The 27,691-nt window shown below is 50.0% G+C and overlaps 1 protein-coding gene across 1 annotated transcript in view; it reads left to right on the forward strand.

Moving 5' to 3' along the window:
* Positions 1-27,691, forward strand: part of AGBL4 (AGBL carboxypeptidase 4) — a 1,318,466-nt gene that overhangs the window by 1,187,833 nt on the left and 102,942 nt on the right. Inside the window, exons 7-8 of the mRNA XM_066269248.1 lie at positions 5,432-5,521; positions 16,874-16,988. Of these exons, the coding sequence (XP_066125345.1) occupies positions 5,432-5,521; positions 16,874-16,988 (205 nt within the window). The remainder of the gene's footprint in view (positions 1-5,431; positions 5,522-16,873; positions 16,989-27,691) is intronic.

Consider the following 27,691-nt stretch of genomic DNA (forward strand, 5'->3'; position numbering starts at 1 on the left):
GGTTCTGGTTCTGGGTCTTCCGTGAGGGTGCAGTGAGTTGTCAGCCAGGGCTGACGTCATCTGGGACAGCAGTACCCCCTTCCGAGCTCTGTCACGTGGTTTTGGCTGGCCTCAGTTCCTCCTAGCTGTTGTCTGGATTCTTCAGTTTCTCACCTCAGGCCACCCAAGAGTCCTCATGTCATGGCAGCTGGATCCCTCCCCCCCCCCCCATTGAATGATTCCAGAGAAACAGTGCCCTCATGATGGAAGACACAGTCTTTTATAGCCTAATCTCAAAAGTGATGTACCACCACTTCTAGAGTCTCCTGTTTGTTAGAGCAGGTCTCTAAGTCCAGCACACAGTGAAAATGAAGGCAAGAGGAGGCGAGTTCATCTCTACCTCTTCAAGTGAGTGGGTGTATTTTTTTTTTATCTTTTTATTTATTTATTTATTTTTACAGAGACAGAGAGAGAGTCAGAGTGAGGGATAGACAGGGACAGACAGCCCTGGCCGGTTGGCTCAGTGGTAGAGCGTCAGCCTGGCATGCAAGGGGTCCCGGGTTCGATTCCCAGCCAGGGCACACAGGAGAAGCGCCCATCTGCTTCTCCACCCCTCCCCCTCTCCTTCCTCTCTGTCTCTCTCTTCCCCTCCTGCAGCGAGGCTCCATTGGAGCAAAGATGGCCCGGGCATTGGGGATGGCTCCTTGGCCTCTGCCCCAGGCGCTAGAGTGGCTCTGGTCGCAACAGAGCAATGCCCCAGAGGGGCAGAGCATCGCCCCCTGGTGGGCAGAGCGTTGCCCCCTGGTGGGCGTGCCGGGTGGATCCCGGTCGGGCGCATGCAGGAGTCTGTCTGACTGTCTCTCCTCGTTTCCAGCTTCGGAAAAGACAGAGACAGACAGGAACAGAGAGATGAGAAGCATCAATCATTAGTTTTTCATTGCACATTGTGACACCTTAGTTGTTCATTGATTGCTTTCTCATATGTGCCTTGACCTCGGCCTTCAGACCGAGTAACCCCTTGCTTGAGCTAGTGACTGTTGGTCCAAGCCAGTTAGCTTTTGCTCAAACCAGATGAGCTGCACTCAAGCTGGCGACCTCGGGGTCTCGAACCCGGGTCCTCAGCATCCCAGTCCGACTCTCTATCCACTGCACCACCGCCTGGTCAGGCTTAATCTTTTTTAGAGAGAGAGACAGACAGACAGACAGACAAGCAGGCAGGCAGGGAGAAGGATGAGAAACATCAATCTGTAGTTGTGTTACTTTAGTTGTTCACTGATTGCTTTCTCATATGTGCCTTGACTAGGGGGGTCCAGCTGAGCTAGTGACTCCTTGCTCAAGCCAGTGATCTTTGGGCTAAAGCCAGCAACAATGGTATCATATCTATGGTCCCATGCTCAAGCTGGTGACCCTGTGCTCAAGCTGGTGAGCCTGCAGTCAAGCTGGATGAGCTTGTGCTCAAGCCAGCAACCTTAGGGTTCTAAACCTAGGTTCTCAGCATTCATGCTGAAGCTCTGTCCGCTGCACCACCTGTCAGACAAGAATTTGTGGGTGCACTTTTAAAACCACCATAAGGACTCTAATTTAATCTTTAAGAGATGATATGACACATTAGTTAAGAGCATAAATTTGAGATTCATAAAGACCTAGGTTTAATGCTGGCTCCCACGTTTACTTCCTATGAAGGTTTAGACCAGCCTTTTTATTTTCCTGAAACTCAATTTCCTAATCTATAAAATAGGGGTAAGAATAGTAGATGTTTCACTGGGTTGTCATGATAATTAAATAAGATCATATATATAAAGTGCTTGGCACAGAATATGTACTGAATAAACATTATTTAATTGCTGCTGCAACTGGATAATATTATCATCCCTTTTCACAAGAGGCAGAATGGCAGAGAAGTCAAGGACACAGGTTGTGGAGTCAGGCTGCCAAGGTGGGGACTCAGGCTCTGCCAGTCATTAGCTGGGAGAGCCTAGGATGTGTCACTGTATGTCTCTTATCCTTGGTTTTCTGTGAAATGAAGATAATAATAGCTAGTGCCTGGCCACTGAATAGGTGTTCAATAAATATTTTATGAAGAAGGACATAGTGGATGATGATAGAGGGGTGTAATGACAAAGGAGAGAGAGAGAGAGAGAGAGAGAGAGAGAGAGAGAGAGTGTGTGTGTGTTGGGACGCTACATAAGCACTTTTGACTACAAACACCTTCTGTTAACTAAGGAGCCTGGTGTAACTGTCCTGGGTCCACCTGAGTGTGCCCTCGTACCTTGGAGTGACACCCTCCGTGTGTTTCCAGGTTTACCGTCCTTACAGGTTGTCCTGTTCTCATTACCCAGCCTCACTTCTGCTCGGGCTTTGTTCGAGCATACTTCCTGCATCCTCCCTCCTGCCTCCTCCAAGAATATGTTTAATTGGTTTTGCACAAGTCTGGGGATTCAATGACAGGAAGGGGGGGGGGTCCCATGTCACACCACCTCAGAGCTGCTACATTACCTTAAATTGATTTTGCAAATGAAAGCTAAAAACTAAGCCAAAGCGACCCATCCATTTTGCCTAAAGATGATTATAATGCTCTTTTACAGCCTCCTAAATGACAAAGCAGTTTGTTACCTGCCTGCATCAACATTTGCTTATATTAGCACCCGAGATGCTTGATTTTTATTAGCCCCACGTTATCATTTTATGAAGACACAGGGGCTCAGTAAAATTAGTGTGCAAATAGAATGCCCTTTTTGCATTTTCCCGTGGTCAGCAGAAATGCTGAAGGCAATTGAGTTGATCCCGGGTCAGGGGAGACATCCATAAAGGTGGCCTTCACCGAGGGCCCCAGTAATGCCATTTATCATATCTGAACTGCTGGGAGAGATGGGGTCAATGTGAGACAGCGTTTTTAAAATGAGCTTGGTTGAATTTTTTTTTAAAGGAAAAAGCAATAGAAATACTAAGACAGTAATTCAACTTCTGCCAGGAATAAGGGATGAAACCAAACTCTTCTATGTTATAGATGGAAAGGCAGCAGACATAGAAGTTATGTTGTTAGTGGACCCAGGAAGAGACAGATAGGGTGGTGGAAGGGGCACTGGGCCAGGGCTGAGGCGCTACCAGCTCTATCCGCCGCATGACCCTGGGCATGGCTCTCCCTTCTGTGAGCCGTAGTTTCCTCACCTCTAAAAGGGGGTCAATACTCCCTACTGCACGGAGGCATCATGAAGAGTAAATAAGATAATGTGTGTCTCAATTTCTTTATAAACCAGGATCTATATGAGTATTTTTTATTTATTAATTTACCAGCCACTTTCTGAGCACCTAATTCATGCAGGGTCCAGGGAACGACATTAAATATACACAGTGGAGTCGCAGTTTCTCTCCTGAGGAGCTTCTATTCAGTCTGGGAAGAGTTCAGGTGTCTAACTCCTCTTTGAAACCATAAACTTCTTTTTTTTTTTCTTTTTTTCATTTTTCTGAAGCTGGAAACAGGGAGAGACAGTCAGACTCCCGCACGCGCCCAACCGGGATCCATCTGGCACGCCCACCAGGGGCGGTGCTCTGCCCCCCAGGGGGCGATGCTCTGCCCATCCTGGGCGTCGCCATATTGCGACCAGAGCCACTCCAGCGCCTGAGGCAGAGGCCATCTTTACTCCAATGGAGCCTTGGCTGCGGGAGGGGAAGAGAGAGACAGAGAGGAAAGCGCGGCGGAGGGGTGGAGAAGCAAATGGGCGCTTCTCCTATGTGCCCTGGCCGGAAATCGAACCCGGGTCCTCCGCACGCTAGGCCAACGCTCTACCGCTGAGCCAACCGGCCAGGGCCAAAACCATAAACTTCTTTAGAGGAGGTGAGTCTTCTCTTTCTCCTTTCGTTCCTAAAGGTGTCTAACATAGAGCTGAGTCCACAGTCAGTTCTCAAAAACATATTTTGACTTCGTTAGATACCTTGCTGTCTTTCATATTATTAGGGAAGCCATGGCCTCTACCCCTACTGGTCCCCCCGACAGACCAAGCAAGTTCCAAGCCCTTAGAACCAGGCTTAATAGTTACTAGTTTTTATTTTGGTCTCTGACGTTGGTATCACAAGTCGAGAGCATGATCCGCATTCAGTCTAACCTGTCTCTAGCATTTCAGTACCTAAAATCCTCCACATCATTTCTAACTACTCCCCTCCCTCCAGATCATCCTCTAACATAAACAGACTCCTTTAACCCAACGTCTCTTAATGTTTATTACTGAATTCAATTCAGGTCATTGGTCTGTTGTGGGTCAATCAGTCCTTCCTCTGCACATGGCTAAGTGCCCTCCTCCTGCCCCTTCTTTCTGGGAATGCCACTCTCGGCTACTGCTTTTGTCTAATAGTATCTTTGCATTATAGCAAAATTTTCTTGTACAAGTAAGACTTCTGTAGAGGTAGCAAGAACTTGGCCCCTGATTCAGGACCATATTTCCCTATGCCTTGTATGTCTAATAATTTTTTATTAGATGCTGGATTTGGGGAATTATACAAGGTTGAATGCCTGCATTCTATTATCTTCATTTAAAGAGAGTTGGACTTCGTGTAGCAGGCAGTCAAGTTTCTTATGATCAATTTGATCTTTTGAGATTTCTTTTTAAACTCTGTTAGTCTAAAGGAGACTAGAAGGCCCACTAAGGCATGGTCCTTCTGGATTCTCTACTGATTACCTGAACAATCCATGAGGGAGTTCAAAGTGGTGGGAACTAGATGGATCCATGAGGGAGTTCAAAGTTGGGGGAACTAGATGGATCCGGTTCTCTGTGGACCCTTGTTCTCTGTGCAGTTCACAGCCCCCGGTCATTCTTTCCTCCCCGCCCCCACCACCTATTATCTGTGTGATCTTGAACACATTCTATAACCTCCCTCGGACTCAGTCTCTGCTTCTATAAAAAGTAGTATTAATATGCATGTTTCTGTGAGGATTATAAATAGTGTGCATAATGTGCCTGACACAAAAGGAGCTAAATTAAAGGGCAGCTGCTACTATTACTAATGAAAGTACCACCTTCTTTACTTCATCACTTACTGAATATTTACTGTGTACTAGGCAATATATTAGCTGTTTAATCATTACAACTCTATGAAGTAGATATTATTATCCACATTTATAGATCAGCAAATTAAAACTCAGAATGGATACCCGACTTACCTAGGGTCACAGTCAGTGGACCTGGGATTTATTCACTCACATGACCTATTTAGATGACTTTAATATTACTATAATCAGTTGCATCAAGGATTGGGATGTAGTCTTTTAATATCGGATGCCCAAGGATATGATTAAATCAGTCAGCAATGGGTGGCCATTAATGGCTCTAACCCAATGATTTAAGAGATAAATTTAAAGCACCCGTCCCATGTCCTGCTTTCCCCTCTCCCACATAACAGCTCTTTGTCTCAGCTTGCCTTGCCTTCCTTCTCAACCTTTTTTTGTTTTATCTTACAGACAATCTTCGGGAAGGGGCAGAGCAAAAGGTGGTATTCATCACGGGACGAGTCCACCCAGGGGAAACACCCTCCTCGTTCGTGTGCCAAGGTGCGTAGCAGGGTGTCATGGGCATCCTGTGACCCCCCACCACCACCTCCCGCATCCAACGGGGGAACTGCGATGTCTCTGGGGCAATGTGGGGCCCTACAGAATCATTATCTTGGTTGAGAATTTACTTTGCTTCTAAAGATTTACACTTGAACTTCACTAGGATTTGTTTTGAATAAATATCAACCACATGTATGGATGAATGAACAGAAGGATAGATACATAATAAATAGGAAGGACTGAATGAAGTCCTCTAGTATGTGCTATGTTGAGGATGAGTCACACAGAGTCATCTACACTCCCTTGTTTCCAGTGGTTTAGAACAATTACACATCTGCCCCAGGCCAAAGTGCATGTTGGCGGAAGGGCAAGCAATGAACTGGGGAATTAAGGATTAAAAACTTTCTACTCACTTATTTATTCAATTGTTCACTGAACAAACAACTTTTGAAATACCTTCCACAGCAAGGAAGCATGCTAGGTATCAGACAACCAGAGATAAATAAGATATAATTTCTCAGGTATATCTCTTTATAATTGCATTTTACTTATTATTAAATGTCTCCTTCATGTAAAAATGCATTTAATTAATCAGCAGCATATAATGTGTATATGCATGCACATATATGTATCAATTAGTCAGTCATATAAATATACTCAATAAATAATAATTTCATGAATGCCCAGCTTAAGAAGCAGATTCTTGTCAATTCCTTTTAAGTCCTCTGTCCTCCCTCCTACTTCCCCTTGCACATAAATAACCATGTAGTTGTCTTTCTTAACAGTTTTACTGAACATGTAAGTATTCCTAAACAATGTATTTTTTAGTATTGCATGGTTTTGAACTTTATAAAAAAAGGTACCATTCTGCATGTATTGACCTTGGTGTTCGCCCGGTTCCCACATGGGTGAAGATCGCTGTTGTTCACTTGTCTTCCCGATGTGTTCTGCTCCACGTCTGTCCAAACCTCAACTTACCTATCTCTTCTCCTGTAGGCAGACAGGCTGTTTACAGTGTTTTTTCTTGCAAGCAGTGCTGATGCAAATGTGTGCACGCCGGCTTGTGCACACATGCACATTCCTTTCTAGGGGATTTAGCCGTAGATTGTAACTGCTGGGTCATAAGACATGTGCGTCTTCACTTTACTGGATACTTCACTGCCATGGGCCATGTGTAAGCATTCCTGATGTCCCACATGCTGGCCAACACTTTTGCATTTTTACCTATCTAGTGGCTATGCTATATGTGAGTTATATGATACTCAATATGTGCCATGCACTGTATATGTAAAGTAAAATATGTGCTTTAATTATTCAAAATAAGTATTTAAGCCCTGGCCAGTTGGCTCAGCAGTAAAGCATTGACCTGGTGTGTGGAAGTCCTGGGTTCTATTCCCGGCCAGGGTACACAGAAGAAGCGCCCATCTGCCTCTCCACCCTTCCCCCTCTCCTTCCTCTCTATCTCTCTCTTTTTCTCCTGCAGCCAAAACTCCATTGGAGCAAAGTTGGTCCAGGCACTGACAATGGCCTCAGCCTCAGGCACTAGAATGACTCCGGTTGCAACAGAGCAATGCCCCAGATGGGCAGAGCATCGCCCCCTGGTGGGCATGCCAGTTGGATCCCGGTCAGGTGCATGTGGGAGTCTGTTTCTCTGCCTCCCCACTTCTCACTTCAGAAAAATACAAATAATAATAATAATAATAATAATAATAATAATAATAATTTAGTTTTATCAATTTGATTTAAATTATTTTCATTATATGAGTTTCTCAATATCACAGAAACTAAATGAACTATATTTTTACATATAAGAAAACTGACCTTTAAATAAGTTAGATAATTCATCTCATTTTAGTCTCAAAATGACCAGGAGGTCAAAGGAATAGGGAAAGCCCCCTAATGATCATATAATTTGCGGGAGGGAGCATGCCACCGTGGAAACACCTGGTGATTTGCCATCAGACAGTCATGGGGTCACATATTGGCTCTGCCACTTCCTGGCAGAGTGACTTCAGTTTCCTCAAATGTGAAATACATGAGGAAAACAATACCTTGCTGAAGGTGGTGAGGAGGCTGGCGTGTGATGAATGGAAACAAACACCCAGCCCCGTGCTTGGCACCCAGCAGGCACGCAGCAGATGTCCCCTCCTGCCTCGTGGGAATCTGAGAAGATGAAGCAGGTAATCTGCTTTGCACACGATAAGGCACTGTGCCAGTAAAGACGGGGCTTGTTTCCCCCACACACTGATATTCTTCCCGAGCTGTGATTGGACACTCCTCAGATGAGGAGACAGTTTCAGGAGAGAAAGCGATTGCCCGGAGCCACGCCGCTTGGAAGATGGACAGCTGGGGTGTCTCAGCTCCTCACTCCACTCCCCTTAGCTTACTCCTTGGCCTTCTCACTTTCAGCCTCCTTCCCTCCCAGCACGTCCTTGCAGTAACCTCTCCCAGGTCCCTCCTGGTTTTACCCACCCCTTCACTTGCAGCCATCTGTCAGTTGCTAAACTTGGCAGCAGACCTCTTCCCCCAGCTGATCGATGCAACTATTTTGTCCTTGTTCGTAAAAAAAAAAAAAAAAAAAGGCAGTAGCCTTACCATCAATACTTTTATCTCTGGGAGTTCAGCCCCCATGCCCACCTCCTCTGTGAGCCGTAGACAGAGGGCAGAGCCACCATCCCATCTTACAGGCGAGGCCGGAGACATGGAGTAGAGTAGACTCGGATGCTCTCTCTGTGGACCCTGCTTTTCCAAAAAGGGGTCTGGATAGTGCTGAGTGGACAGTGTCAGTGCTGTCCTGCAGGCTTTCAAACAATGTTTACTCCTTGGCAGAGCCTTTTAATACCTCCCCTCTCCCTTCTCAAGATAAACTCCAAACTCCTTGGAGTGACATTCACAACCCTTCACGATCTGGCTCTTGCCAGATTCTCTGACCTCAGCCTTATTATATCCCAGCCCCACACAACTTAATCCCCGAATGGACAATCCTTTCTCCACCACTGGGCCTTTGCACCTGCTGTTCCTCTGCCCGCCTCTCCTTGCCACCTGGCAAACACCTCCCATCTCCCAAGGTTCATTTTGGATGCCCTCTGTGGGTGCCTGGCCCACTCCCTGCAGCCCCCTACTTTGTGGCTGTATTGCAGGTTACCTGATAGTCATCTTTATTATCCTGATTTGTTATATATTTGAGTTATATTTATTTCTTCCCCTTTAAACCATGAGGTATTTGAGGCCGAGGGCAGGGTCTTCGAGTGTCATTTCCCTCATCTGTAAAATGGGATTGTTTTGTTTATCTCCTGGGGCTGTTGTGAGGAACACAGGCTGTATTGGCTCTGGAATGCTAACTCTGAGTTCAGAAAAGGAGCCTCCCAGTCACATAGCCAGAGGGGGCAGGAAGAGCCTTTGAATCTGGGTCTCCCAAACCTGTATATGCAACAATGAGAAGGGCGAGAAGGCCAAGCTTGTGCCTAGGAAACACAGCACTCTAGGTACCGCACCACAATCGATGTGCATTTTACAAAGTAGGATGTGGAGGTTCAGAGACGTAAAGTGGCTTCCCCCAGCCACACAGCTAATTCATGGCAGACGTAGCATAGGACCCCTCTCCCTGGTCCTGCCTTCACCTTTCCCTGCCTCTTACTGTCCCTTGAGACACACAGTTCCTCCTTCCTTGAGGCAGTTTAAGTCAGGATCAGTCAGTTTTGCAAAGAGAGATTGAGGCAGTCTTTCCCAAGGGCCTCTCAGCCCCTTGGGGACAGCCGGGACCACAGCCCCACGGGCTTGGCTGGGCTCTCTCCCCCAGGCCCAGCCCGCCCCCGGATCGCCCCCTTGCCCACTTGATTGTGGGGAGGACAGGAGGGCCCAAGGCCTGGAAGGATGATGTCTGAGACTCCTTCGGTTCTGTTAACTTCTTCCCCATTAACTGGCTCTGTGACCTTGAGCAGGGAACAGACATGTGGGGCCTGGTCACCCCATCTGGCTGGGACCAGGGTTCTTGCAGCAGAGCTGCTGCCACACCTGCTGCTGGGAGCAGACTGAAGTCTGTGATCGCAGCTCCGGAAGCGAGTTCCTCAAGGCCGTGCCTCGTGGTGGGACGGCTGATTCTCAGCCAGCTCTCTGCTGCCCAAACGCTTCTGCTGGCCTCTGTGAGGCCATACTGCCCCTGCTCGTCATCTACAGCAAGGAGCTGGGCGTCGCCCAGAGGCACACTGGGTGCGCACATCCTCAGGAGCGTGGCTGCCTGGAGCTGGGGCCCAGCCTCCTAACTTAGCACACATGACCTTGGGGTCGTCCTGGAACCTCTCCCTGCCTTAGCTCCTTTATCTCAAAGTGGAAATGACAATAGGAATCCTGCCTCACGGGGTTGTGGTGAAGATGAAATGGGTTAGTTTCATGCAACATTTCGGACGGTATCTGGGGTCCAGTAAGCACGAGGTACATTATTGGTTGGGGAGGAGGTAGCTCTAACTGAACACTTTGCAGGTCGCAGGTATGAACAGTTCCTCAGATCCTTACTGCGAGCCCAACCCAAGTGAGTGGCTTCAACGCTGGCGGCCTCCCCCACTTCCTGAGGGAGCTGCTAGCTGAGCCTCCTCGTTAACGTGCCGAGAGGACCGTACTGCACCTCAGAGGTTCGGCCAGGACTAGATCTCATGCCTTCTTCCCGGTCCAGTGATTGCTCTATTGAAGCCTCCTCCATAATTCAGGCCCTTCATAGCTGAGTAAATTAAACCTGTATTTATGGAATAATACTGTGGGCAAGGCATATGCCCTGCAGGGCAGCCTGGGGCAGTGGGCATGGTGGAGGTCTTGGAGTTGGCAGGCCTGACTTAGAGTCCTGCTGCTCCCACCTCCTGGCTGGGTCCTTCAGCGAGGCCTTCTCTCTCAGAGCCTCTGATTCTCCACCTGCTAAAGGGGGCAGCAGCACGGTCCTCACGGAGCTGCTGGGGAGGGTTTGTTGAGATCACACAGGCCAGTGCTCGGGAAGTGCCAGGCGCAGGGAAGTGCCAGCCACGCCCACGCTCTCCTCTCACTCTTCCTCACTCGACCTACCTACCAGGTCGCTGGGCAGCTCTCAGTCCTGCCTTCAGAAACACTGAAGGAGTCACGAGATATCACCTGGTAGACTGAGGACTAGACCCAGGCCTCCTGTCCCCCAGCTGGGCCCTGCTGCCACATGCTAAGATAACTGTGGGGATTGGGCCAGCCTTTCCTCAGAGAGGTCACCCCTCAGGTTATCCTGTGGGGGTCAGAGGAGGAAGAAGGAGACCCCTCCCCCCAAACACACACATAAACATACCATGTACTTATAACCTCCAGGACCACCAGGACAGCACAACCCAAAATTTCCCGCAGGAAGTGGTGAGCTTTGCCCCTTCCTCCCTCTCCCCCCACGGCTCTCCTCCCACCTCTGTCCCTCACCTATTCTCCCTTTTCTCTCTCAGTCCCAAACAGCCTCACATAAACACAAGACTAGGTCCACTAAGGGGTTCTCACGGGGCCTTTCACGGCCCTAAGCCTCTATCTTCCTATCTGTGAAGTGGACAACATTGGGGGGGAGGGAGAGGAGGACTTAGACTCTGTGAACTTTGGGCTCTTTAGGCCAGACTCACTGTGATTTCGAAATTTGGGGCCTTTGGGCTCGGTTGCAGGCAGACAGAAGCCTGGTGCTGGGGCGGTGGGGGCCTTGAGCGGCTGATGGTGTGTGACTCCCCGCTTTGGGCCTAGAAGAGCCCCCAGCTGTCTTCCTCCAAGCCTGGGCTCTTCTCACTGCAGTACCCCGCCTGTTAGCTGAGAACAGCAACAATAAAACTTACACAGAACTCTCTAGGGAGAAAATCATGCAGGCATATGTGCAAATCATTCTGCAAATCACATGCAAATAGACTTCTGGCTCTTCCATCTTGCCTTCGTGAAAAGAGCACCAGTTTGAAATCCGTAGCTCTGAATCTGAATCCTGCCAAAGTCCCTGTGAAACACTCAGCAAGTGATGTCAGCCCTCTGACTTTGTTTCCCCATCTGTAAAATGGAGCCACTAAGGTACAGGTTACTCGAGCGTCCGTCACTGGTCCATCTTCCTTTATTCATGTCACTCATATCTATTGAAAACTTCCCCTGTGGCCAGCACTGCGTTAGGCACTGACAACATAGTGGCAAAGAGGGGGACCTGTCCCCCCCCCCGGGATACACAGCTTGGAGGGAAGACAGACTAGAAGAGCGGACTCAAGCCTCAGTCCCCACAGCGTAGGAAAGGTAACCTTATTTTCCTGTAACTCAGCGGTTCTCAACCTGTGGGTCACAACCCCGGCGTCGCGACCCACAGGTTGAGAACTGCCGCTGTAACTGAACTCAGTTTCCATGTGGAGGCCCCGTTTTGACAGGGGCCGGAAGCTTAATTCCTCATTTTAGGGTCCCCTTTCCCATAAATGGCATGCTTTCAGCAAAGAGTTCAGATCCTCGTGGGGATGGTAGACAAATAATCTTGTCATGGCTGTCACCACCTATCCCCATTGCTTCCCCGCCCCTGCTGCAGCCTCTTGACTCTCTGGGCCCTGGGCACTGCAGAGCCCCGCCGGTCACCACCATGCTGGACCCTGGTTCCTGACTGCGGCCCTTTTGTGTCTGCTGGCTCTCTGCTCATCTCCACCCCTTCCGTCCTGCCCTCCATTATCATTACTTAATCCAAACCGCATCCTGGCTGCAGCCAGGGGGAGCTCTCCAAGCGCATATCCAACCCTCTGCTCCGTAGTGGTTTCCATGTTCTTGAGCCAATGGACCAGCAAGTCCCCGGGTCCCTCTGACACTCCTCTCTCAGCACCTTCCCATCTGCACACCTTCAGCCAAACCAGTAAGAATAATGATGGAAACACGGGTATGCGCTTCCTGTGTGCTGGACACATCGCTTATGCTGACTCTCCGAGAGCCCCACAGTAACCTGCAAGGAAATGATTATTAATTTTTCCTTCTGAACTGAGGAGGACACTGAGGAGCTGTGATGTTAAGGCCACACAGGTAATCAAACCCATCGTCCTGTTTCAGAGTCTGTGCCTTTAAACACAGAGCTGTGGTCCAGGAACTGAAGCTCTCTGTTAGCAGATAGCCCATCTTCTTTCTTGCTGCCCAGCCTTTGTGTTGGAATTCCCCAGCCTGGGGCCCCTTGTCCTGGTGCCCCTTTCATCTGGTTTACTGCAGTCATCTTGTGTGTTCACCATGCCCCTTCTCGAGCCCCAGCTCGGTTCTGATGGCTCCCTGGGCTGTTCCCGCCAGAGCCTTTGCCCGTGGGTGCAGTGGGAGTCACTTCCCTACCATGCACCCTCTGAGGCAGGAACCTCTTCTTTGTCTTGGGAAGTTAGGATTATGACATGGACTTTGCTGTGTTTGTAAAATGAATGATTGATCAGTTCAGCTAACCTTATACTTGGTCAAGGTCAAATGAATTCCTGGGGCCGGTCTACCAATGGGCATTTATTAGGCACCTGCTGTGTGCCCTGCCCTGAACCAAGTACGCTGGGAGAAATGACAACAATGTTTAGTTGTGGTTGGCCTGGCGTGGTCTGGCGTGGCCAGGCCAAAGTCACCACAGGACAGTGATCTCTGCCGCCCAGCGGTACCTCCAAGTCCGCTACCCCTTTTCCTCATCTTCCTGACGTCCTGCTCTCTCCCACCTTTGGCAAACTTGTTTACCAAGGGACAGAGACTGATCTTAAGAGGTTGAAAGTGTCTCCCAGCAGGAGGGAGATCATTCCCCTCACTTGACAGATGAGGATCCTTTTGCTTTGGGAGAAATAAAATAGATGGGATCATAGACTGTCAGTGTGGGATGCATCCGGGAGAATGAATGAGTCCTTTCCCCTTATTTTAAAGACAAAAGTAGGCCCGGAGTCTTTCTAATGGTCACCCGAGCAAAACAAGATCCCAGGTTCTCTGACTGCTGGTTTGTTGGTTCTTTGTCCCCAAGTCCCCTAGTAGTCAGTAAACTTCACAGACCAGGATTCCTAGTTCCAAAATCCATTCTGTTTTTCACTACCCTCCATGACTTTCAGCCTTTGGTCTAAGTGAGTTTTTATTATGCACATTACAATTTTCAGGTGCCGTTCCAGGAAGTTAGTTCTTTTTTATTTTTAGAGAGGAGAGAGAGACAGAGGGTGGGGAGGAGCAGGAAGCATCAGCTCCCATATGTGCCTTGACCAGGCAAGCCCAGATTTTCGAACCGGCGACCTCAGCGTTTCCAGGTCAACGCTTTATCCACTGCGCCACCACAGGTCAGGCAGAATACAGGAGTTCTAACCAGCTGCACAGCAGCCTTCCAGATTAGGTATTAGTATCCATCTGTCCACCCGAGGAAACTGGTCAGAGAAAGCCAGTAACTTCTCTAGCTAATGACCAGTTGGAATCCGACGACAGGTCCCGAGCCCACGCTCTTTCTGCTTCCTCGCCCACGCAACACTTCGGGCCCATGGCCAGGGGTGGTGCTTCCTCCCCACTCCCACTTTCTCCAGCACTTCTCTTCATGTTCCTCTCCACTTACTTCCCTCCCCACCAGAACCCTTTCCTGACCAACGGAGATGGCGCCTGCTGAACTGCATCTGACCTCCAGCCCCCTGATGGGTCTGAAACCTCTCCTCTCCATCCCCACCCTCACTCGGGGAGCAGGAGCTCTGGGGGGCTGCAGCCTCTGGTCTGGCTTTGTTTCCTCTCATCCTTTTATTAGCTGCCTAATTGGCAGCCCAATTAATCTGTTCATCTGTGAAGGAGGATAGATCACAATGAGCGGCTCCACTTCCAGAGCCATTCTCCGAGGCAGCGTGGCCAGGCCCTGCGCACAGGCCGGCTCCTTGATGAAGGGCCGCCCTGGGAGCCGGGGTCAATTAGTGGACAGATTAGGCAATTATTAGCCCCTAACAAGGGCGCCTGGCATCATTACCCTGCCTGTTTACTGGCAAACTGCAGCTTTAATATGAAGACCGACCAACAAATAAATTAGGGCATCTGGTCGACTTGCCGCATCAGCCGAGAAGTCAATGATGCCCAACTGGCTTCCGGCTGCCCATGGGTTCCCAGCCTCGGCCTGACAGAGAGCCTGAGAGGTCCCTCCCTGGCCATAGCCACTCGGGAACGTGCTCTGGAGCACTCGGTCATTCCAGGAGCCACGGGCCTGCCACTGGGCGTGGGCATTGCTCTTAGTTACCGTGCTGCCTCCCTCTTTGTGTGTCGAAGCCTATTTCTCTTTCAGGGTCCAGCTCAAAGCTCCTTTCTCCTGGATGACCTTCCTGCTGTCTCCAGCAGGAAAGGAGTCCCCCCTTCTGCACTTTGGGGGGGGTTCTGTACTCTCCTACCATCTTCCAGTATCACAGCCATTTCGTGGGATGCCAGGGTGCCATGCCATGCTGCCCCCCCCCCCACTTTTCTTAGGTCTTCAATGAATACATAGAAACATGGAGAAGGGGAGGGAAAGGGCAAGGGCTCAGAGTAGCTTGGTCTTCTTCACCCTCCCTTCTGTAGATACGTGCAGACAGACCATCACCAGAAGGACGCCTGGGGGGAGCGGCAGGGTAGATGGGAACTTCAGGAAGATGTCTCCAGCGGCAGTGCTGGGGCCACAGGGAGAGGTGTTTGCTGTCACCCAGGTCATCGTGATAGTGCTGCAGAGTAGAAGAGAGGCAGAGGGATGGGACGGGGACAGCTTTGCTAGATTCAGAGAAGGGATTTGGGGACGGCCTGGCTGGGATGAGAGTCCTGGAGAATGCAACTTTTCTAAATTTAGCGACCTGGAAGCAAGGCGGCATTGGTGCCAGTGAGAAGCAGGAGGGACTGTGGGGACAGAGGGCCCTCAGAGTGGGGAGAGGGCCAGTGAGAAGCAGGGAGGGGATGTGGGGACAGAGGGCCCTCAGAGTGGGGAGAGGGCCAGTGAGAAGCAGGGAGGGGATGTGGGGACAGAGGGCCCTCAGAGTGGGGAGAGGGCCAGTGAGAAGCAGGAGGGACTGTGGGGACAGAGGGTCCACAGAGTGGGGAGAGGGCCTGTGAGAAGCAGGGAGGGGATGTGGGGACAGAGGGTCCACAGAGTGGGGAGAGGGCCTGTGAGAAGCAGGGAGGGGATGTGGGGACAGAGGGCCCTCAGAGTGGGGAGAGGGCCTGTGAGAAGCAGGGAGGGGATGTGGGGACAGAGGGTCCTCAGAGTGGGGAGAGGGCCTGTGAGAAGCAGGGAGGGGATGTGGGGACAGAGGGTCCTCAGAGTGGAGAGAGGGCCTGTGAGAAGCAGGAGGGACTGTGGGGACAGAGGGTCCTCAGAGTGGGGAGAGGGCCTGTGAGAAGCAGGGAGGGGATGTGGGGACAGAGGGCCCTCAGAGTGGGGAGAGGGCCAGTGAGAAGCAGGGAGGGGATGTGGGGACAGAGGGTCCTCAGAGTGGGGAGAGGGCCAGTGAGAAGCAGGGAGGGGATGTGGGGACAGAGGGCCCTCAGAGTGGGGAGAGGGCCAGTGAGAAGCAGGAGGGACTGTGGGGACAGAGGGTCCTCAGAGTGGGGAGAGGGCCAGTGAGAAGCAGGGAGGGACTGTGGGGACAGAGGGCCCTCAGAGTGGGGAGAGGGCCTGTGAGAAGCAGGAGGGACTGTGGGGACAGAGGGCCCTCAGAGTGGGGAGAGGGCCAGTGAGAAGCAGGGAGGGACTGTGGGGACAGAGGGTCCTCAGAGTGGGGAGAGGGCCTGTGAGAAGCAGGAGGGACTGTGGGGACAGAGGGCCCTCAGAGTGGGGAGAGGGCCAGTGAGAAGCAGGGAGGGGATGTGGGGACAGAGGGTCCTCAGAGTGGGGAGAGGGCCAGTGAGAAGCAGGAGGGACTGTGGGGACAGAGGGCCCTCAGCGTGGGGAGAGGAGCATTCGGGGAGCACTGAAGAAACCTCTCTCCTCATGTGACTCTAGCCAAATCCCTTCTCCTCTCTGTTCATCTCCTTCAGCAACATGAGCATTTAGACCCCTGAGTTCCCTGACTCCCTCGTCATCAGTTCGAGGTCAGTAGTTAGCTACCTTAATTCATTGTTTAAGGTGCACACCTCTGTCAAAACCCTGTGGGCACAGCTCCAGTGCTTTTTTTCTTAGGAGCACCCCCTGTGCTCTCCACAGGAAATGCTCTCTCTATCCTGCCCATGGGCTTCAATATTACGCCTTGAACTATCTCTTGGAAACAGAGGCATGTTTATAAAATTCACTGGGCAGCACCTAACCTCTAGCCATACATCCACAGTGGCTAACAACACAGACCCCAAATCACCTACTGAGCTCTCACCATTTTCCAAGCTGTTATGTGCTCCCTCCCTCTCGGAACACTTTGGGGTTAATTAACCCAGACGCTTCTCTTTCCCTAGGGATCATTGACTTCCTCATAAGCCAGCACCCGATTGCCCGTATCCTGCGGGAACACCTAGTCTTCAAGATTGCACCGATGCTCAACCCTGATGGAGTCTACCTGGGCAATTACAGGTGAGAGGCGGAGAGACTGCTTGGAGTGGGTGTTCATAGGATGGCGGAACGGAAGCAAGAAGACCAAGGGCATGTGTTTTTGAGGAAGGATATCCAGACCCCCCCGTGAGTTCATTAGAGGAAGTTTCACCCTGGCGCTTGAGAATGTGGCTAATGAGCCTTGGCTGTTTCAAGCACAGCCACCTGAGATCACTAGCCAGGGTTTTATTGGGCAGCTTGCTGGACCAGGAATCAGGAAACTTAATATCTGTTTTGGCACCTACTTCCTATGAAATCTTGGGGAATTCACTTCTCTTCTGATGCTCAGTTTCTCTTGCATAATGGAGACAATAATTACCTACCTGGCAGGGCAGTTGTGAGCATCAAAAGAAATGGAGGGGATAAATGTGCTCTGCATACTGTTGTATGGGGTTATAATGATTACTGTTTCGTTTTTGTGTTTCTTCCTGGAGATCATTAATGATAGAGTGGCATCCCGGCTCACCTGGATAGCATTTCTTTGTTTTGGGCACACCAGCTAGCCCCATACTCACTCATGCACTTGTGTCTTGATTTCTCTTTTTCTGGGTAGCGCCATAATTTACAGCCTCAGTTCCACTGCTCAGGGGGTCATCTGCTGAAAGAACGTGGGGCCCTCTCCGATTGTGTTATTACCCTTATTTCATAGTTGAGGCAACCTACTCGCCCCAAGTCACATACCCAGTAAGTCACTGACTCTACCTTCACTGCCCAAATTAAACAGCTCTGTTGCTGATTTGTCCAACAACAAGTCTCAAGAAATTACTCAAACTCCTGAGCTTTGCAGGCAAGGCTCTGTATGACCTGGTGTCTGTCCATCCACTACGCTGCCTCACCTCCCACCCCCTCCTCTTAGAATTGTTGCTGTAGCCACACTAAGTAAAGCTGAGCTCCCTAGACATGCCCCGTTGGTCGCTGATATCTGATCCTCTGGCCAGAACCTCCTCATCCCTCTTCATCTCGCTAACCCCTCTTCACAACTCTGTTGTGCCCTTTCTTCTGGAAACACTCCCCACCCCACCCCCACCCCCAAACAGAATTGCTTGCTGCCTTCTCTGAGCTCCCACCAGCTTGGTTCCTTAGTATGGACCACGCTGACCCTCCAGCCACCCGAGAGCAGAGACTGAGGCTTACTGGTCCCTGTGTGTACACCAGTGCTAGCAGCAAACATCAGCACAGAGTAGGTGCTTAAATGAACATGGGTGGCCAAAAGCAGTGACTTTGCTGATGAAGAAACCGAGGCCCAGAGATGAGATGGGACTTGCCCAAAGTCAGTGGCAGAGCTCAGATTGTCTTACACCAGCCAGGTTCATTTTATTTTATTTTATTTTATTTATTTATTTATTTATTTATTTATTTATTTATTTATTTATTCATTTTTCTGAAGCTGGAAACAGGGAGAGACAGTCAGACAGACTCCCGCATGCGCCCGACCGGAGTCCACCCGGCACGCCCACCAGGGGCGACGCTCTGCCCACCAGGGGGCGATGCTCTGCCCATCCTGGGCGTCGCCATGTTGCAACCAGAGCCACTCTGAGGCAGAGGCCACAGAGCCATCCCCAGCGCCCAGGCCATCTTTGCTCCAATGGAGCCTCGGCTGCGGGAGGGGAAGAGAGAGACAGAGAGGAAGGAGAGGGGGAGGGGTGGAGAAGCAAATGGGCGCTTCTCCTGTGTGCCCTGGCCGGGAATCAAACCCGGGTCCTCCGCACGCTAGGTCGACGCTCTACCGCTGAGCCAACTGGCCAGGGCTACACCAGCCAGGTTCATTTTAAACAGAGTTGGTTTACTACTTTCCAAGAGCATGGCAGTCGGGTCCAGAGGGGCTTCCTACTCCCCCTGGGTACGTGTTGGAGAAAGCCCATGGGATGCATGATGCCTTAATTAAAGACAGTTTTGCTTCCTCTCTTAATTGGCTCAAGTGATGGTTCATTAGCACCGGCAGGTTTTATGGCTTGCTGCAGGCCTGAGAGCAATACCTGTCTACCTTCCCTGGACAGAATGTGCTGTTAGTGATAATGGTGGCGGAATGACTGTCTGATTTATGGTAACATTTCTGTTTAATTACAAGAGCGGCAGTGGTCAGAGAGAGGTCAATCCTGTCCACTTCACATACATATTTATGCCATCAACTGCTGCCCAGGGATGATGAGTTGGAGAGAGGTCTGTGACCTTGGCCAAAATGCCTCCCCTCCCCGGGTTTCAGGGGGCCAGTGGGGTGGTGATGGGGAACCAGATGCTTTAACATGTCTTCAAGCTCCAGAGTCTGTGATTTCTGATTTCAGGATGAACGGGCTCCAGCCCTCAGCAATGGTTCTCTACTGAGCTTTAAAACCCCTGACACTCGCCTGGTGAGACGAGGTGATTCTCACTGAGAGTCGGAGAAAGTCTTTAACCACAAGCATTAATCCTGTTGCTAAAACAGCAACAAAAGAGCTTATCAATCATGAAAATTCACTGCTACAGGTTTACAGAATGTGAAAATAATAATAAGACTCAGAATTGGGAGCTCAAGGTGCCGTAGAGGTCCCCTCGGCCAGCGCCTCCCTGAGCCCCGACTGTCACAGCAGTGCGTCCCGCATTTCAGGGGGACTTCCCACAGCATTATGGGGGTGGAGGGATCAGAGTTCGAGTAAGTTTGGGAAACACAGAGCTCAGAGAAGTTAAACATGTTCTTTTACAATAAGATTTTTCAGTTTTGAAAATGCTAATAAATAGGAATCTCAAAAAGGAAATGAACGTAGTATTTAGTCTTTTCCAAAGGTAAGTGTCAGGGGACCTGTTTCCTGTAGCGCTCTCTCCCTTCACCCCTCCCCCACATGACCCCTCCGCACCCCCAGTGCTATTAGGCTTTATAAAGCACAGCGTGGCAAGTGCGGCACCCAGCGTCTGTCTGGTCCCCCAGCGCCATGTTGAGCACTCCCTCCCTTATCTCATTCAATCCTTACAACCGCTCTGCAACAGGGACTTTGTTTCTGTGCTTGCAAATGATAAACATCTTCTCAAATTAGCTTGAGTCCAGGAGAAAAGGCAGGAAGGAAGGGAGGGTAGGAGGGAGAGAGGGAGGGGGCACCTTTGTCAGAGTTCTCGGACAGTACACAGAATCAGAACTGATCACAGTGCTGTAAACAGGTCGGCTTGCAAACAGCCTTGTCGGCCTGACCAGGCGGTGGCGAAGTGGATAGAGTGTCTGTCTGGAATGTGGAGGACCCAGGTTTGAAACCCCGAGGTTGCCAGCTTGAGTATGGGCTTATCTGGTTTGAGCAAGGGGTCACTCGCTCTGCTGTAGCCCCCGCCCACCCCTCGTTCAAGGCACATATGAGAAAGCAATCAATGAACAACTAAGGTGCCGCAACGAAGAATTGATGCTTCTCATCTCTCTCCCTTCCTGTCTGTCCCTCTTTCTGTCTCTCTCTGCTTCCATAACAAAAAAATAAAAATAGAAACCTCTCTCATGTTTCCTGATGACTTTCACTTGCTCAACATCCCCTCAGGATGTTGCTAGAAGTCTCACAAGCCTCAGTGGAGTGAAATACTCTACGTTAGGTTGTATGGCCTGGGAGGAGCAGGTCTGTCCACGCTCCTTGCTGCTGCCTGGCACATGCCCCCTGCAGCCTGCGTCAGCCAGGCCAGATGCTGTGTGTGTGGAACAGGAGACAGGCCTGCCCTCAATGCACCTCTTCTTCTTGCCTCCTTTTCCTCAGCCCTGCACTTCTCCACTTCCCCTTCTCCTTCTTTGTCTTCTTCTACATTAAAGAAACTTGTAATCCAATCTAGGAAAGATGGTCAAGAGATTTGATCATGCAAAGCTGACATTTAAAAATACAAGCATCCACACTATGATATTTATAGTAAACTAGACAAGGGACACTCTAGCATTCAACTGCAAGAGGTGGCAGCTATGCCATGGTAGATAATCCTCTTTATGTTAAAGAGCAGCAGCATTTACTAATTAGACTGCTGAATGTGCTACCAGACCGTGGCTTACAGGAGGAGTATGGAGGGTCTATAGTAAAGTTTATAGCAACTCCAGTACGCTCTCCAGTAGCCATCTGTGACAGATGACGGAACGGTACTTAACAGTGATACTACAGCGTATAATAGAGACACGGGGCACCTATACACTCTGCGTCTCTTACTGTACTCCAATTACGCTGCTCTGTTTTATAGTTTGGTTCTGACGTTTAATGCCAATTCACAGAAAGGCCTTCCCTGAGCCTCCAGGATGAGGTAGGTCTCCCATTATGTTCTTAGAGCATTCTGCACTGTCCATGCATAGCCCCTGGCCCAGTTAGTAATCCTGTATTTATTTATGTGACTATTTGCACAATGGCTCTCTCCACCTGTCGACTATAAACTCCATGAAGTCAGGACTTTGTCTGTATCCCCAAAGCCTGGCACAGTGCCTGGCATAGAATGGGCCTGGGGTATCTATTGTCTGAATGGATCAATAAACTCAACAGCAGTGTTTGGAATCTGTGCTTGGGCACTGAGCTAAAACGCCTGATGCAGAGCAGGGATCACCCACAATAGCCGGAATCACAGACACAGAAAGCAGCACGGTGGTGGCCATGGGCTGGAAGGAAGTGGGACTTACTGCTTAGTGAGTACAGAGTTTCAGTTTTATAAGATGAAAGGGTTTTGAAGACAGACAGTAAGAATGGTAGCACAACAACATGAATGTACGTAATTGTACTGAACTGTATACACTAGAAAAAGATTAAAGCGGTAAATGTGATGTTGTGTGTATTCCTCCCCCCCCCCCCCCACAGGAATGGTATGACTACTGAGGCAATATGAACATCTTCATAGAGTTCTGGCGGGATGTGTGGCCTTGAGTTCTTGACAGACTGTAACTTCAGGTATTAGAAAGCCAAGAAGCTTCCTAGTTGGAAGGCCGTTGGGTCAGGAGGCCATGGGCTGAGTCAGTCTATACTCGGTAGGAAATTCTCAGTGCCTATTAGTCGGTGTGGCTGCCCGCACGCGTTGCAGCATTTGCACTGTGTCTCTGCTGCCTCCTCCCCATCACTCCCTTTGCAGAGAAGGGGGCCTCCACTCCCTACCTGTACCCCACTGTGTTTCTTCTGAGCGTGTGTGAGGCACAGGTTGCCTTGCCTTTGAAAAACAGACTCGCCATCTCCATGTGACAATATGATACTCTGTGTTGGGTTTGCATTTCTTAATTAGGTGCTTGTCATTGTGTATTCCACTGAGCCACGTATAAGTAAACAGTCATAGACCTTTGAATAAATTTATTGGTTTTATTTATGTTTCTGGGCATAAAAATCTATAATTACCAGGTACAGCCTCAGTATAACTGGTATTTAATGACAATTACTTTTTGTTACCATAGAAATGAGTCCAAAGTAGTTACCCATAATTTCTCATTTCCCAAACCTCACACATGCTGGATTGCAATATTACCATAGTAATTGCCTATTAGTCATCATAAAATACGTAGTTACCCAAAAGATAGCGAGATGCTGTGAAATTTCTCATCTTCAGAAACCCTCCATGCTTCTTGGGAGTGTGGAGGTGGGGGAGAGGAACAGAGCTCCATGGGCGGTGCAGAAATGATTCAGTTTTATAGCATGGCTCTGCGGTGAGGACGGAAGCTGCTCCCGTCTGCGGACCCACACCTCATTATGTTTCTTGGCCTTGGCACTCCTCACGTTGCAAAGAATGCTCGAGTGCAGTAAATCCAATTTAACTAAGGTTTATTGAGGGCCTGCTGAGTGTCTGGCCCTGTGTCGGGACTTAGGGAAGCAGATGGAAATCAGAGGCAGCCCTTCTCCGTAAGAAGCCCTGTGTTTGTATTAGGGTGTGTGTGTATGTGTGTGTGTAATGCTATAAAGGCCTACATTGTATAAGTGTTTATAAACTGTACATTATATGTATCATTACATGTAACCCTCACTGCAGCCCTATGACAGAGGTAGTATTATGGCCCATTTTATCTGTTTATTTATTTAATGTTTATTTTATTGACTTAGAGAGAGAGAGAGAGAAAGAGACAGGAACATCAATCCGTTCCTGTATGTGCCCTGGTTGAGGATCAAACCAGCCACCTCTGTGCTTTGGGATGATGCTCTAGCCAACTAAGCTATCTGGCCAGGGCTCTAGTCCCATTTTAAGCAGAGAAGGAAATGGAGGCACAGAGGCACCCAGGAGCTTGCCCCAGGTCCCTCAGCAGGAAGAGTCAGGGCAGGTTGATGAACCCAGGCAGGCCAATCATAGTCTCCTAGGGATTTAACCCCCGGTCACGCAGCTCATGAAGATAATGAGTGCCTCCCTCTGACCATGTGACGAGGAAGGGTGTTAGAAAGATGGAGGATATATAGGAGCTCACCAGACATAGAAGGGAGGGAAAGAGAGACTGGCACAGTAAAACAGCATGAAGGACGGCAGAGGGTGAAACACCAGGGGAGGTGTTACCAGCACACACACGCACACACATGCACACACATGTGCACACATACACACACAGACATTACAGCTGGCCAACATTGCCCACACCAACATCCAGAGGGGAAAACATTTGGAGTTGTCCAAAATAGACTAGAACACACAATTAGCTATGTGAAACAGGTGTCAGTATCTATGTATCCTATTTGTTCTGATAGCATAAAAGCTGTGCATTTTCTTTTTCATCACGCTGGAAATGGAAAAGGTGCACTGCAAGTACTACTCACAGAAGCACCTGCCAGCCCCTCTCACTGGGCCTCCCTCCCAGTCCAGCCACGATGCCCCCGCTTGGTGACTCTCTCACAGGATCATCAGACTTGGAGTGGGAAGAGGGCTTGGGCACATCTAGTCCAGTGCCCTGCCCAGGACAGGGGTCCTCTCAGAAGTATCCCCAAGTGACAGCTGTGCCCCTCTGCTTGCCCTCCCCCCAGGGCTGGGTGTCCTCTCCCTCCCAAAGCATCGTGTTGCACTGGTGCTAGCTCTGACCACTCGAGAGTGTCTAGATTCAGGCTCACCCTGCCAGCCCATCATTTCTGCTTCTTCCCCTGAACTGCTCAGGTTCAGTCCATTGTTTACACGGTAGCTCCTCAGCTGTTTGAAGCCTGTATACCCCCAGACCCCATTCACTCCAACCTGCTCCTGCACTTTCCAGGCTGATGGTCCCCAAAGCCTTCCCACTTCCCACATGAAATCTGACATCCATTCTCTTCCCTGTCATTCTTGCTGTCCTCTGAGCACATACTCCTGATGTTGGTCATGGTCTGTCTTTGAGGCGCAGTGTCCAGGACTGAACAGTTATGATGATGACAGTGATGATGGTGATGATGATGATGATGATAATGGCAGTGGTGATGGTGGTGATGAACAGCTAAAATCTACTGAGCCTCCTGGGCCTGGCACTATTCCAGGCATCCTGCATGTATCATTTCACTTAATTCTTAGAACAATTCCATTATTACTCATATTTTACAGATGAGGAAACTGAGGCATAGGCAGGTGAGGCAACACCTTCAAGTTATAGAACTGACTAGTAGACCATCACAAGCCTAACTCTGAGGACCGTGTTGCTGAGACAGCCCTCGTGCGCGTTGCTATCTGACGCTGAGCTCCTTTCCACCTAACCCTTTCCACGTGCATTTTGGCTCATCACAACTCCTGCATCTTCTCTGAGAGCCTTACAAGAAGCCTATGGCATAGCAGGGCAGGAATCACTCTCCCTCCTTGAGCAAAGAAGAAACCAAGCGACAGAGAGGCTAAGTAACTTGCTCAAGGTCACACAGCAAGTGAGCCCCGTAGTCCAGATGTAGCGTGAGTGACAGCAGGGGCCAGACAGACCTTACCTCCCAGGGACTCTCTCCGGCTTTATGTAACCTGAGTGATGTTGCTGTGGAGGCTGAAAGGACACTGGGACTGGCAGAGTAATCCGGTGTCTAACCCACGAGTGCACACCGCCAAAACCAATTATTCAAATGAGCTTCCCAGCCAGGTTCCGCAGAAAAGGCCAGATGGCTAAATGTCTGTGGAGGCAGCTCCCCATCTCCATCCCTGCAAGCAGCTGAACAGCATTCGAAAGTTAAAGTTGATAGTAAGTTGATTTTAATAATTGACTCTATGGTGAAGAGAGGCCTCTGAGGAGACAGGAACCCAGAATTAGTGTCTGGGGAGTCCAGAGGAGCAAAACACGGTGATAGAACCGAGAAGGTCATCATTTCCGGTCTGAGTTCCTAAACCACTGCTTGCATATGGTCAGTTCTCTATGTAAAGTTCTTCCGCGGCTCCCTGTTGACCATCAGAAGGATCCTAAACTCTTTAGCTTGGTATTCGAGGCATGCACAGGGCCCTGGAAGTTCCTTCTCGGCTTCATCTCCCACTGTCCCCCGTACCCTCCCCGCACCACACCCCCGTCAGCCCCCTTGCTTTCTGGGCCTACTCCGCTCACACCTGGGCCTCTGCTGGCGTTCTGCCTCTGCTTAAGAAGACTTTTAACCAAACTGTGTCTTCCCTTCCTTGTTTTTTTTTCTCTCCCTCCCCCGTTCCTCCCTTCTTTCCTTCCTCATACTTTGTGTTGTGCCCGGGGGACCCGGCTGGGCTTTGCCCTCCTAGAGGAGGTGCTGTGTGATATGAGTCTGGGGGGATGAGTCAGCCGGGCAGACAGAATGGCGGCACGGTCCAAACCAAAGGAATCACAGTGTTCTCTAACAACGGCGAAGCCAACCACCCAGACACAAGGTGAATTTGTCCCAGCTCCCAGATCCTGTTTTCAGGGTTTTATCTGTGTTGTTTCCACGGGAAATGCTGGGGTCACACTCAGCATGCTCCCACTCCCACCCCACTTCTGCCAATTTCTAAGGAGATACAGCAATCAGAGAGACAGAGGTCAAAGGATTAGCTTTATTACTGATTAAAAGCTGATTTGGAAGGCATAGCTTATCTGTGGTTAAAATTGGCCTCCTTTTAATTTATCCCAAAATTCTACAACCCCACCAGCCACAGGCTGAGCAGGAAGTCAGCTGCCTTCCAGAGGCACACCAGGTGGCCGAAAGAAGGCCAGAATGCACCCTTCTGCACATCTAAACAAGACGTTCCTGCCTGAGGGCCCAGGCCCAACGGGCTCTGTGTTTCACACGGACTAGCGGATGAGTTCCGTCCACTCCCTTGGGAAGAGTAAGCAAGCAGATGGAGTCAAAGAGCTATTCTCTCTACCTGGGGACTGAAAGTCCCTACTGGAATTAGAAGCACAGCCGGGTTTGCTTCCAAAAACCGCATAAACCTACGAGGTAGGTTCTTATGTTGTCCTCACATTACAGTCAAGAAAGTTGAAGCACAAAGAGAAGTTAAATTATTTGCCTAAGGTCCCATGATCACAGGAGATCCAGGCATCCAAACCGGAAATCTCACTCCAAGCCCAAGTGCTCAGCCTCTGAGCCTTGCTGCCTGCACCCTGAGTGAGCAGGGAGCCTCAGGGAATGTTCGGTGGTCTGGTGTGGCTGGCCCACGTGGTCAGGGCTGCAGCCCACAGCATAGGTTCATGGATGGCACATTGGCACCAGCTAACAGGACAGGTGGAAGCTGCCTTGCAGTCCAGGCCTGAGAAGCCTTGAGACTTGGAGGGACTGTATCAGCCCACAGAAGGGGGGAGCCTCTTTTCAATTAGCTCATAGGACTTAACCTGAGACTTGCATGAGATGCAGACTGGAAATGTTGTGCAAGAAGCTGGAGGCGTAAGTGGGGACCAGACTGTGGAGGACCCCAAGGGTCATGCTGAGATCAAACCATGAGACCAGCTAACATGCATGTAGTATTTGTCTCAAAGTCGGCAGTGTTCCCAGCATTTTACATGGCTGATCTCATTCAATCCTTGAAACAACCCCCTGCGGTAGACACAATCTGCATTTTGCATATCAGTGTTGAGGGGCAGAGAAGTTAAGCCACACAGACAACATGTGGCTGGGCCAGGATGGTATTTAGGCAGAGTGGCTTCTGAGGTCACACTCGCCATCGAAGCCATGTCTCAGTCCCTGGCCAGGTGGGCAGGGCTCTTGCCAGCTCCCAGATCTTGTGAAGACCTAAAGGACCTCTCTCCCGTTTTATGTTTCCTCTGCCCTTAAGAAATAAAAATGGCCAATTCTTAGGTCCAAGGGCCCATGCACTCCTTTAGAAAATATGTCCCTCAGGCCTGTCAAAATGTTTTTTTTTCTCCTTGTTCTTATATAGAGAATAATAATGCATTGGTTCTGAGATGGACTCCCAACCCTACCCTTACATAGCAGTGTGTCCTTGGCCTCAGTTTCCCATCTTTGAAATGTAGAAATTGGGTTTTATGAAAACTTGGGTGCCTTCCAGTTGGCCCTCACAGCTGTAATAACTAACGTGGAAATCCCCCAAGCCTGGTGTTTGTTGCCGGTCAAGCAGGCGACAGAAGGGTGGGCGGCTGACTCCCCAGAGCCCACGCTTTCTAGCGGAAGTGGGTAGGCATCCTGACAGAGCTGCCCCTTGCCCACTGGGAATAAGCGCAGGGAGAAAGGGCCCCCGGCAGTCTCAGGGTGGAGAGGACCCCTTTCCGAGGTGTGGTCTGAGCACCCCTTTCCTCCAGTCCTGCCACCTCTAGAAAGGCCATCATTCCAGGGTAAAGAGCTGGCTGACCATCGGGGGTAGGAAACCCGAGCACTGAGCGTGGTTGTGCTATGACCCTTGGGCACGTCAAGGTCACCTCACATGGCGGT

Source organism: Saccopteryx bilineata, chromosome 3, assembly GCF_036850765.1.
Source record: "Saccopteryx bilineata isolate mSacBil1 chromosome 3, mSacBil1_pri_phased_curated, whole genome shotgun sequence".
Taxonomy (NCBI): Eukaryota; Metazoa; Chordata; class Mammalia; order Chiroptera; family Emballonuridae; genus Saccopteryx; species Saccopteryx bilineata.